The following is a 12744-nucleotide window of genomic DNA, read 5'->3' as shown; positions in this document are numbered from 1 at the left end:
GGTGCCACTCTGTCTGGGTAGCACAGGGGGTGTGGGAGGGGGTTTAGGCACCCTGGACTGAGTTACCTTGGTAACTCAAGTCGCACTCTTGTGTGATTGGCCCAAGTGGTGAGCCGGCTGTCTCACCACTTAGCATGTTTGATTGACAGCTAGGCTGAGTGAATGGGGCTGTGCTGCATAAAAGCAGGGCTTTGGGGACTGGAACTTCAGAAGTCGCCACAGGACCTGAGAATCCGACGAGGGAGAAGCTGAGCCGACCTACCACGACGACACCACCGGTGGAGCCCTGCGGAACCGACTCACCACTTCCCGACGACAGAGAAGATCTCCCGGCTGGAGAGGCTTCTTCCCCCGACTGGTGGGTACAACCAGTTTACCTTCTTCTCTTCGCACCCCAGACCGGCTTGTGGTCGAATTGCCCGTGCCAAGCACCCCGGCAACCGGATAGCCACTTACCACTGGACCGCAAATAAAAGGACCGCTCCTTTTACCTGAGAAACTCCGCGGCTGGTTTCTTCCCTGGCAGTGCAACGGACTCCTGTCTTCCTCCCCCAAGAGATCCTCTCTTCCCCCGGACGAAGCAATGACTTGCATCCGCTCCCAGGAACAACTGCCCCCGCTGGAGTATTCTCACCACTTTAGGGTACCGTGTCCGCCAGGCCTCCCTTTCTAAAGATTGCTACAAGGTAATAATAATCCCTTTACCTTCTGGACTGGGCTGGCCGCCTTGACCTTCTAACTGGTCCCTTTCTTTGGTCCAACTTCTTTTTGGACTTTTAAAAGACTTTTGTGCACTGCAACCGTGTGACCTTGGACACATTTCGTTTGATCCTCTTAAAGTGGATCCAGCTTATTGAACTCTAACTTCACGGTTTTACTTTGCCTTCCTCTCTTGTTGTGTTCTTGTAAAAGTGTTGGGACCTGTTTCAAATTATTCTCTGCTTTTCTCTCCCTTTTAAAACAAGAGTGCCATCTGCTTTAAGCGCTCACTGCTGTCTGAAAATAAGTGGGGCTTTACTTAAGACTTGTCTAATATTCTTCTAAGGGAGTGTATATCTTTTAGTGACCGTGTTTTTGAATTGCTTACTATTAGTGCCTGTGTGTTTTTCTAGATGTGGTTTTAAATAAATAATTATATCTCTTTTACACCAAGCTCTGGTCAGTGTTTACTTGTTCTACTATGTTCTTTTGACCTATTGTGAATACTCTGTATACTGCCGAACTCTTCTTGAGGGAAGTCCGACTGCTCAGCCACAGCTACCAAGTGAATCTGTGTGGTACAGACTGCTACCAAGTGGGTTTACTGCCAAACACCTGTAGTCTTAAATCTGTTGCAGTGGTCCCAGAGGGAACTGCACAGGTTTCTGCCTAACACCAGCGGTCTGGTCTATAACATGGTGCAATCTCCTAAAATTATCAGAAATGCTCCGCTGGGGGACATATCCGTTTGGTCATGGTGTATCAAGGTACTGATCAGTGGTTTCCATCTATTTGCCATCACTGCAGTAAGGATCTTACTGTCCTGATTTAACATCAACAACGGTCTGTAAGATCCGCAGTCAGTGTCTATTTTGCCTGGCTTGAGAAGCAGGATGATGACCGCTTCCCTCAGAGTCTCCGGCAGCCTGCCCCGTTCAAACGCCTCATTTAACATTGCAACAGTGGTGGAAGCAGGTCTGCCATATATGTCTTAATAGAATTCACTTGGGAGGCCATTGGCCCCCGGCGCCTTATTGGTGTGTAGGTTACGGATTACATATTCCAGTTCCTCCAGTTCCAGTGGTGCCTCAAGCCTTTTCCCATCGGCTGCCTCGAGCCAGGGCAGGATGATATCTTCAGCACTTCGTTTATATCCATTTCCTCTGCCTCTATTTTATCAGTATATAATTTACGATAGTATTTCTGAAAGCACTCATTCACCCCTTCTTGTGTGTCTTTGAGTATGCCATCCTCACGGCACATCTCTCGAATCACTTGTCTTGGGGTCTCACTTTTAGACAACCAGTCTAGCAATCTGCCTGGTTTATCCCCTTCCGCATGTTGTCTCTCTATATATTTCCTGTAGTTGAGTACATAATCTCTCCCAGTGGGATTAACATTTTTCTGTTAGGTGTCTTATCGCCTCTGTCATTTCTGGGGAGTCTGGTCTCTCTTGCATTTTATCCTCAATCTCCCTTTCTGTGGTTTGTAGATCTGCCATTATGCCGCCCAGTAGCCCAGTTGACTTCGATATTGCTGCCCCCCTTATCACCACCTTAAATGCTTCCCAGAGTGTGCCACCTGACTCAACACTTCCATCGTTTACTCCTGTACTGCTTTCCTTAGATCTTCCCTGAACATGGTATCTTTGAGGGCTTCAGCTCGAAGTTTCCATGTCGGTATTCTGGGCCTAGGCGGCGAGATCTGCCATGTCACCATCAATGGCGTGTGGTCCGATAGTACTGCCGCTTTGTACTCTGCATACTTAATCTGCTCCACCACGGAACTAGACACTAGTATGTAGTCTAACCTGGTGTATAAGTCATGTGGGGCTGCATAATGGGAGTACCCCTTGCAAGCGGGGTACAACTTCCTCCATATCTCAGTGAGCTGGAAATCTCGCATAAGTGTGGTCAGGGCCTTTTCCGCCGGACTAGGCTTAGTTCTTTTGTTATCTGATCTATCCATCTTGGGGCCTAGTGTGCAGTTAAAGTACCCCCCACCCCACGACTATGACCGCTCCTTCCATGTATGGGCTAACAATAGCATACAGATTCCTGAAATAAGGTGCTGTATCATTGTTCGGGACATAGATATTAATCAGGTTAACCATTTTATTACCCACCTTCCCTTTTACCAGCACCATTCTTCCGTCTTCCCTTACTTTCTGCTGCATCAATTTGAACGGGACGTGGGGTGCAATCCATATAAGGACCCCCCCTGGCATATACTGAGTATGTGGCTCCTATTGTGGTCCCTTTCCATTTCCTCTTCAACAACTCCAAACTCTTTAGTTAAGTGGGTTTCCTGTAGCACTGCTATATCTATCTTTTGCCTGTGTAGATACATCACAACTTTGTTGCGCTTAATATAAGTGTTTAACCCGCGTACATTCCAGGTCACAAATCTAAGGTCACCCATTTCAGCTATATCCTACTCCGCCCACCCTTCTCCCCATCCTCTTCCTGTACAGATTTGGTTGCGTTTGTAGGCGTCCCGTGCTGTGCTCCTGTATCATCTTTGTTATTCCCTCCCTCCGCACCTTCCCTCTCCAAAACCAAACTCCCCTTGCAACACCCCCAACCAGTATACAAGCTTGTTCCCCAACTAAAGGTACTGCAAATTCCCCAACTCCCCACCCTTCCCCAACCCCACCCGTCCCCAACTGTAGTTGTCCCCCCCCCTCCTTCCCTTCAACTACCCATAACTATTGCCCAGCTCCATCCCTGGATCTCAGGCTACCACGCATCTAGCCCTAATATCAGTACAACCGATACTCGGTAGTCAGCAGGGGAGTACCGCCCTAGAGGTACCCTATCCAAACTACCTTCGGGGGGAATAGTAGTGTGTCTCCTAGTGCTGTATTCCTGCTTTGTGCCAACATCATCTTCTCTCGTCGGGCCAAACCAACTATCATATCAAGTCCCTATACATTCTACTATAATCCAGTCCCAATGTTCTCATGTGCACTGTACTTACCTCTCAATTGTCTCCTTGTGCGCCAATGCCACAGCGGATTCACTTTTCCATTCCGCTCTCCGTCTGGTCTTCCGCTTTCCTTAGACTGCTTTGCAAATCCAGCCATTCAATCACATCTTCCGGTGTTCGAAGAACAGCACTTTATTCTTGTGCAGCACCTTCATATTTGCCGGGTATAACAGCATATATTTGTGGCCTGATTCCCATAGCCTCCTCTTTACTGTAACATAGTTCAACTGTTGCCTCTGCACCAAGAGGGGGTAGTCCGGGTATGCAGTAATGGTTGCCGACGCTCTGTTTATCGTTCCTCCTTTGCGGAAATGCTCCAGGACCTTCTCTCTGTCTTTATAATTCAAAATCTTGGCAGTGATAGGTCGCGGTGGGGCCCCCGGTGGCGGCCTTCTAGTCAGGGCCCGGTGTGCTCTTTCCACTGCAAATCCCTGGTTTAGCATGCCGCCCGGTATCTCCTGCAGTAGCATGTTTTCGACGTAGTTCGTCGGGTCTGATCCTTCTTTGCCTTCCGGAAGCCCCACAATGCGCACGTTATTCCTGCGGGCGCGCCCTCCCGCTTCTTCGGCTCTATTCTCAAGGTTACGGACCTGTTGTTTCAGCACATGGACTTCTTTCTTGTTGGTCGTGCATGTGCTTGTGTTAGCTTTCACCTCCTTCTCTAGGATTCCTGTGCGCTCAGCCAGCGCCCGTACGTCTTGTCGCAACAGGTTCACGTCCACGCTCACTGCATCAATCTTGAACTCCAACGAGGTTCTCAGCTCTGAGATTGCAGTGCACATCTTACTTTCCCACAACACTTTCAGTTCAGCTATGACTTCTAGTATTTTTTGGTCGCTGCGCGCCATAGTCTCACTGCCTCGTAAGCCTTGGCCCTTTCCGCTGGCTCCTTCTGTCACCTGCGGAGACTTGGCAAACTCATCTATGGTGGGTTGTTTCCCTTTGCTTTTGGGAAGCTTTGACGCCATCCTTGCTTCCTTGTGGACCCACTTATCGAGTTACCCTTCTCTGTGGGATTTCCTCTGCTATAGCGGCGTCACTCACCAATAAGGGGGTGTCACGGTCAGTCTTTCCCCACGTTGCTGTTCTGGGGCCTCCCCAGCACTCCTTGTCGCCAGAGTTCTCTAATCCTCCAAGTGCATATGTAGGTCAGAGTAGTGTCAGGCTGTTGTTGCTTCTTATTTCGTTGCAGAGTCGCTGGTTCCCCCTGACATGGGGTTATGTGCGGCTCAGGAGTACACCTGATCTAAGGTGTTCTTCGGTCCGGCTAGTGTATATACCCTGCCACGTGAGTTTGGGCAGTTGTGGCCAGTATTACTGCTGGCTTGGCTCCTGGGCTACTTTGTCTACACTGTGTTAGGCATCTCTCTCCTTCTTATGTGTTGCAGCGTACTTGTATCCGTTCACCGTTCCCAAGCCTATCTGCTGCCTTATCAGTGCACGTTGGGAGAGCCAGCGTGCCTAGGCTCCAGCAGCATCCGTCCTCCAAGCTCCGTTCGTTGTTCGGGAGCTACATGTTTTCTCCCCTTCTTCCTGTTTTGCTGTAAAGCATCCTGCTATTCGCTCCCTCACTGCTTCTGCTTGGTGCTGCAGGGGGGGGGGGGTCGTCCTCGCCACCCACGCTCACACGTTCCTATCCCCAATGGGTTGCGCGATGGTCGGGGCCAGGACCCTGCTCAGTTATATGGCCCAGATCCACTTCATATGATTGTGTCGGCACCACTTTGTTCCTGCGCTGGTCCTCCAGCCTGCATACGCACACCAGCTTTATGTTTGCACCGCGAGTCTTTCTTGCACAAGCTGGGGCTCTCAGCCCCTTTTTCTCTTCCAACTGCAGCCCGGTTTTTGTGGAGGCTTGAACCCCTTTACTGTACTGCTGCAATCCACAGTAACCTTCTTCTTTGTTCGCAGCTAGGCTTCCTTCCATTCAGTGCCTGACACTCTCAATGTTGTATCCCTACCACATGTGCTTACCGCGCCTCCGTACTATCCCTAGTGTGACGTCCACCGTACCCATGATCCCTCACGTTTGTAGGACCCTCAGATTGTATTCTTTCTGGCATGAGGTAGCATGAGGAGTAGCGCGAGTACAGATTATCCAAGCAGATAGGTAGAAAGATAAGACTACAAGCATCCATGCGCCTTCTCTCAGAGGGGAGGAAGGGCGGGCGCATGTGAATCTAAGCAGATACAAGCATCAGAAATACGATTACGGTGAGTAATGTATCCCTTCTGAGGCTTGTGGAATCTGTTTAGATCACATGCTGTGCATAGATTCGCGAGCAGTGTTAGAAGAAGGAGGAGGTGGGATTTGAGAAGGGTCATGAGCAAATAAATGTCTGAGAACCGTTTGTCCCACTTGAGTATCTGTCTTGGAATGAGTGTCATTACAGTAGTGCTGAGTAAAGGTGTGAACAGAGCTCCAAGTAGCTGCTTTGCAAAGGGTGTCAAGGAGTACATTTGCAATGATAGCCAGAGTGGCCCCAGTGCCTCTAGTAACGTGGGCTCTTGACGTAAAAGGCAGTGTTTTATCTGAAAGGGAGTAACACAGCAATTGCTATCCATTTTGAGATTACGCCCTTAGAGGCACGATCTCCCTCTCTGCCTGTAGCTACGGAGACGAACAGTTGGTCCGTTTTCCTCAGCGGCCTTGTCTTGTCCACGTAGTATAGGACCGCCCTTTGCACATCTGCAGTATGCAATTTCACCTCAGCAGAGCTTTGGGGTTCTTGGAAGAAAGCCGGAAGTTCAATGGACTGGTTAACATGGAATTTAGAAATAAACTTAGGTGAGAACCTAGGGTGTGTACGTAAAACCAGTTAATCTTTATTAACAGTAAAGAAAGGATCCTGCACTGACAGAGCCTGAATTTCACTGACCCATTTTATGGATGTAACGGCTACTAAGAAGGCAGTTTTATAGATCAGGTGTTTGAGACTGCTCTTATGCATGGGCTCGAAGGGGGGGCCCATGAGTTTAGCAAGCACCACATTAAGGTCCCATCCTGGTGGTGGGTTCAAAATTGGAGGGTGGAGTCTCTTAACCCCTTCCATGAAGACTTTAACCACTTGTACTTTCCACCACAACACTTTGTTATGGGAGGTGGTGTATGCTGACAGTGTTGCCGGGTGTACCTTCAGTGAATTAAATACCAACCCTGCGTCCAGCAGGTGGAGCATGTAGGTGACAATAATGGAAGGAGTGCAATCAACAGGGTTAATTTGTTTATTCTGGCACCAGATAACAAATCTTTTCCATTTGTCAAAGTAGCAGTGCCTCGTGTTTGGTTTCCTAGATTCTTTTAGGATGTCCATACATCTCTGAGGTAGGTTGAGATGTCCAAACTCTATGACTTCAGGAGCCATGCTGCCTAGTTCACTGAGCTGGGTTGAGGATGCACTGTCTGACCTTGGTGCTGGGATAGTAAGTTGTTCCAGCACGGGAGTCTGATGGGCTCGCACACCGCCAGTCTGCGTAGGTGTGGCAACCACGGTTGTCTCGCCCACAAGGGAGCAACTAGGATGAGCGTCATCGATTCGCTGTGCATCTTGTTGACCACTTTCCTCATGAGAGGAGTTGGTGGAAAAGCGTAGGCAAACATCCCCGACCAGTTCATCCACAGGGCGTTCCCCTCGGAGTCTGGTTGGGGAAACCTGGATGCGAATCTTGGGCACTGTCTGTTTTCGCTTGTGGCGGATAGGTCTATAGTGGGGAAACCCCACTGTGACAAGAGATCTTTTACGATTTCTCTGTGTAGACACCATTCGTGTTCTTCTGGGAGGGGGATCCCTGCTCAAAGCGTCCCCTAGAGAATTGAGATCCCCTGGAACATGTTGAGATGACATGTAGATGTTCCGTCTGAAAGCCCATATCCAAATTTTCTGAGCAAGCTTGGACAGATTTGGCGAACGAGTCCCTCCCTGTTTGTTTAGGCAAAACATTGCTGTGGTGCTGTCTGTTAAGATCTGCACTGACAGGTTCAACAGGTGGGGCTTGAACGCTCGAAGCGCTGTGAATACTGCCAGAAGCTCTAGCAGATTGATATGATTCTTGGCCACTGAGTGAGACCAAAGACCCTGAGCTGTGTGGTGATGGAGGTGTACTTCCCACCCTGACAGGGATGCGTCTGTTGTGACTACAGCCTGTACCTCTGGATCGTAAAAGGGTTTCCCCTTTGACAGGTTCTCTCTCGTCCACCAGTGAAGACTTTGAACAAGTGTTGGTGAAACGACCAGTAGATCGTTCCACTGACAACTTGCCTGAGACCACTGTTTCGCCAACCATTCTTGCATGGGTCGCATGCGCAGGCGCGCGTGGTGGACTAGGTAAATACATGACGCCAACATGCCTAGCAAACGCATCGCTTTGCGCACCCTTATCTGATGACATGGCTGATGATATAGAGGAATTTGCAGCAGTAGATTCTGAATTATTTCCTCTGATTCGGTGGACCTCTCTTTGTGTTCGTGGGGTGTGCTTCTTGACTGACCCTACAGCGCATTTTGGAAGAAAGACCATTACACCCTTGAGGGTTATCAGGCTGCAGACTTGACGGCTGACCATAGAAAGCTAGCATATGAGAAATATTTGAAATTAACACAAGAAATCAGCGACACAAATGCACAAAATTGTAATGTTATGTTAATCATACTTAAAAAGCACACCATCATCGCCTTAGGCGGTCACTTGAAACAGAGTTATTCAAAAATGTTCTGTTATATCAACAATGCTTACTCTTATGTCAGGTAAGCAAAACAAGCACACAGCAACAATCTCAACAAAAAAAGATACATATACATTTATGGAAAAAAAACGTACCCTTCCATGAATGGATTCTAAATCAATTTCTGCTTTCTTGGCCCATTTCTGCCAGAAGTTGGGATCATCTAGAGAGATATCTGTACGATTTCCAGACGCAACAAAACTAGCCTATAAAGAATATTAATATTCAGTTACTATATCAAAATAGAATACATAACGAAAATAATGCTCATTTGTTATCTACATATTAGTGCTATTGTGTATTTCTATTACAGTGGATGGTCAGATAGTACTAAAACCAAAATGTAAGCATTGAACAGTAAACAGTGTGGCTTACTACAAATGCAGTCGCCATATGTGTTGAATAACATCATGAGCTCTGTAGCATTAGGATTTCTAGATGTGACCTCATGGATGTTCGCTGGTGTCCGTTGCCCAGAGAGCACCCAGGTGAGATAATGTGTCTTCTGCTAAAGGTGAATTCATCCACTTGTTTTCCGACTCCCAACTTCTTTGATTTGGGGACGGGCACCATCACAAACAGGGATGTCAGAGAATGCAAATCTTTTTAAAAATCATGAGCTGCCTAATATCCAGCCATGACACAAAAATAGGTTAAGAGGTTTGAAGCAACAGCAATATCAAACACACCATGCTTTGTTTAAGCACACCCCTGAACACAGATTACACAAAAATAAGCAAACTATCTTCTGTAATGTTCTTTCTGATATATTTGTCTGCCTCCCCCCAGATTCCTCATATTAGAAATTCCTTCAAAGGTGTCAAATTGTTATCAGCCACAATGGGGCACACTGCAGATCCATGTTGGGAATGTTGGCAATCAGACCTTAGAATGTGATGTCGTGGGTGGCATATATGGATCCAGTTCTGCCCAATGACCTCAGTTATGCCCAGTTTTTCCTCACACAGCGGTTGAGGAACAGACCTGTCACAGATGACAAGCTATCCGTAATGAGGGATAGGTTGGCACAATGTAGAATCTGTGGGAGAAAGGACATTCCATTACAGAGCATAAGAAATGTGTTCCTCTAATGGATTCTTTAATTCCACAGAATGCTTACCTTCATAGACTACCAAAGGAGTAAATAACTTTTAAGTCAGGATAGCAAGGAACTAGAGCATGATCAACACAAGTAGCCTGCCCTGGTTAAGAACCTAGGCAATAGTGCCTGGCGAACATGTGTAAAGACATCCACGTAGCGGCCTGACTGATGTCCACTACAAGGACACACCTTTGCAAATCAGGTGTAGCTGCCAGGCCTCTGGTAGAATGAGCCCCAAAACCAGAAGGCAGATTACAACTTTTTAAAAAATGCAGAGAACAGTCCATGTGGACAGGGCCTGCTTTGTAACAGCTCTACCTGCCCCAGCACTGGCAAAACAGACAAAGAGCTGGTCATCCTTTCTAATGTCTCTTGTTTCAGAAAAGCAGTAGCTGAATGGTCCCCCTGTTTAGGGATGATGAAACATCTTCCTCGGTCTTAGAAGGATGAGGCCAAGGGAAGAAAACCATAAGATGTATCTTGTGGGAAAGATGAAAGTCTGACATGACCTTGAAAAGGAAGGACCGTCTCACCCTCAAAGTAACCTTCCCCATGGAGACGATGAGGCTACGAGGCGTGGGAGAAAAAACAAGAGCTCATTAACCAAGTGATGCCAACTAGGAAAATCAACTTAAAGGTGAGTAGCATCAAAGGACATAAATAAGAGGGGGCAGGGGGGCCAAACAGAGCTGCCATCAAAACGTAAGGACAAGGTCCAAATCCCACGTAGGAACAGCAATCTGATGCCATGGAAACGGATTAGTAATCTCCTCAAAAAATGCCTAACGTTGGGGGCAGTAGTCCTCTTAAAGAGTAAAATTGTGCCCAAGTACCAATCTGAATGGCATGGGAGGATAGCTCAGCGGCAACATGCTTGCCTTGGAAGCAAGACGAGACGGAGCAACACAGGTTCGATCCCCGGGTCCGCGCTTAGAAACCTATGGGTATTAAGCGCGTTATAAATAACCGATCATATCATATCATATCATATATCAATGTCCTATATACCAGAAAGCAAAAAAGATTAAAATGCAAGCGCTCTGAGAAGTCAATGTATCCAGACCCTGACCAGGGCACCAGTCAGCAAACGTATGCCACCTGCAGGCATAGGTTGACTTGGTAGCTAGTCTCTTGTGAAAGAAGTATATCCAGAACCTCATCAAATTAGAATTATTATAATTTTTCATTTATAACGCCCTTAATACCAACACGTTTTTTCTAAGCTGAGGATCGGGATTCAAACCTGTGTTGCACTGCGTTGTCTTGCTTCCAAGTTATCCTTCCTACCCGAGGTCTCACTAATTATACCTCTCAGCAGCTAAACACAACATGGGCATGTGACTATTATCAACTGAGGCCAGGTTTGCAAAAAAGGATCCCCTCTTATCAAATTGTGAATAAGCGCACAACAAAGGAGGCCCTTCAACACATTGTTGGGGACCCCCCAGATGGCCCATTAAGTAGCCCTTGAACTGAGACCACTGACGGTGAAAGAGCCACTGGAGTGACGCCATGTGGAACTGGGCCTCTAGTACTGGAAATGTGCACAAGGCTATGATAGCCAGAAGATGGAGAAAGGTACATATCAGGATCTGGGTTAGACTGGAACTGGAAAAGCTGTACCATTGGGACAATGTTCAGAGCACAGTCTTCGAGTGGTAGAGCCTTGCGCGAGCATGCGCCCAGAACCGCCCAATGAACCGGAGTGACTGAGAAGAACAAATGGCTTACCTCTCAGTAAAGTTCTTTCTAATGGCTGTTCCTCCCACAGATTCTTCATCTATAACATTCTATCTCCAGTGTGATTAACCCTCGGAAACCTTTCCGACACCAGGAGATGCAGTATGGCTGTGCCAGACGCCTCTGTGCATCTCGCGCCAGAGTGAATAACTGTCTGGGCACCATGCCCCATGATCTCAGTTATGCCTTTTACCATAGCACTCTGTTTCAGAGTGCCACGGAACTCATGTAGGTGTACTAACTAACCAGCTATGTGGAGTAGGTTGGGAGGGCACAGAAGAATCTCTTGGAGAAACATTCATCCTAAACAACATTACAGAGAGGTAGGTAATTTGCTCTTCTAATAGATTTTTTACTCCCATGGATTCCTCATCTATGATAAGATTCCCAAAGCAGAATGTGGATCTCAAGGAGGGAGGCGATCAAGAGGACAACACCAGACCCAGCTGAGGAGTATGTCCTATCAGGGAAGGGATCCAAGCACTAATGTTTGGCAAACGTGTCTAGAGAAGCCCAACTAACTGCTTGGCAAATGTCCAAGAAAGGGACCCCCGGTAGAGCAGAGGTAGCAGCCAGAGCTCTGGTAGAATGAACCCTTAGACCGTCGGGCACATTCTTCCCAGTCATTTCATAGCATTATAGAATTCTGAGAAGCACACAATGGTCCACCTTGTCAAGCCTGCTAGCATGGGTACCAGTATTGGCCCCAAAAACCTGGAAATCTTTCCTGAAGTCACTCGTCTGAGAGCCATAGTGCTGAGAGCCTGCACCGGGTACAGCTGATGTAATCGATCCTGTACCTTGGAAAATTAGGCAGGAGTGATGCTAACCAGGAAAATCACTTTAAGGGTGAGCAATCTAAAGAAAATGAACACAAGGGCACAAAGGTAGCACCCACAAGAAATGTCAACACTAAATTCACACCACACTCCGGAACCACATACTGGGGTGATGGAAACTTATTGCACAATCACAACAAAAATTGCATAACAGTGGACGCTGTGAAGAAAGAACATTGCTCAGGTGTTCTTTTTAAAACCGAGATAGCGGCCAGGCACCCCTTCACAGTGCCAATCTGCAGCCTCCTCTGGGCCAAGCAAAGAAAAATTTAAAACAAGATATGGGACAAGTGAAAGGATCTAGATCCCTTTCCTGTCCCTAACCTGAGAATTTACAGGATCTGCAGGCATACATAGAATTAAAGGTGGGCCTCTGCGTTGAAAGAAGCACATCCAGGACATCATCTGACAAGTCCCGCTCTTTATATCTCAGCAGTCAAAAATGAAGTTTCAGGCTTCTGGGGTTTGGAAGGAGGAACCGTCCCTTTGGCCAGGAGAGCAGATCCACTCATTTCAAGAGATGCCAGTGAGGGCAGATGGGCATGCCCAGCAATTCTAGGTACTAAGTTCTCTTGAGCCCAGTCTAGAGCTATCAAAATCAACATGGTCCCAAACAGGGAAAGTCTCTTGAGTGCCTGTGGTATGACAGGGAT

At 47.5% G+C, this 12744-nt stretch overlaps 1 protein-coding gene across 8 annotated transcripts in view; it reads right to left on the bottom strand.

Moving 5' to 3' along the window:
- The window catches only part of CHD9 (chromodomain helicase DNA binding protein 9), a 3201601-nt gene that overhangs the window by 1090104 nt on the left and 2098753 nt on the right, over positions 1-12744 (bottom strand). For all 8 annotated transcript variants that reach the window (XM_069639531.1, XM_069639523.1, XM_069639522.1 and 5 more), the window contains one exon: positions 8506-8616. In XM_069639531.1, coding sequence (XP_069495632.1) covers positions 8506-8616 — 111 coding nt within the window. The remainder of the gene's footprint in view (positions 1-8505; positions 8617-12744) is intronic.

The sequence above is a fragment of the Ambystoma mexicanum genome, chromosome 1q, assembly GCF_040938575.1.
Source record: "Ambystoma mexicanum isolate Mex_15411 chromosome 1q, UKY_AmexF1_1, whole genome shotgun sequence".
Lineage (NCBI taxonomy): Eukaryota > Metazoa > Chordata > Amphibia > Caudata > Ambystomatidae > Ambystoma > Ambystoma mexicanum.
The sequence above is the reverse complement of the archived record's forward strand: the minus strand, read 5'-3'. Positions and strand labels throughout refer to the sequence as shown.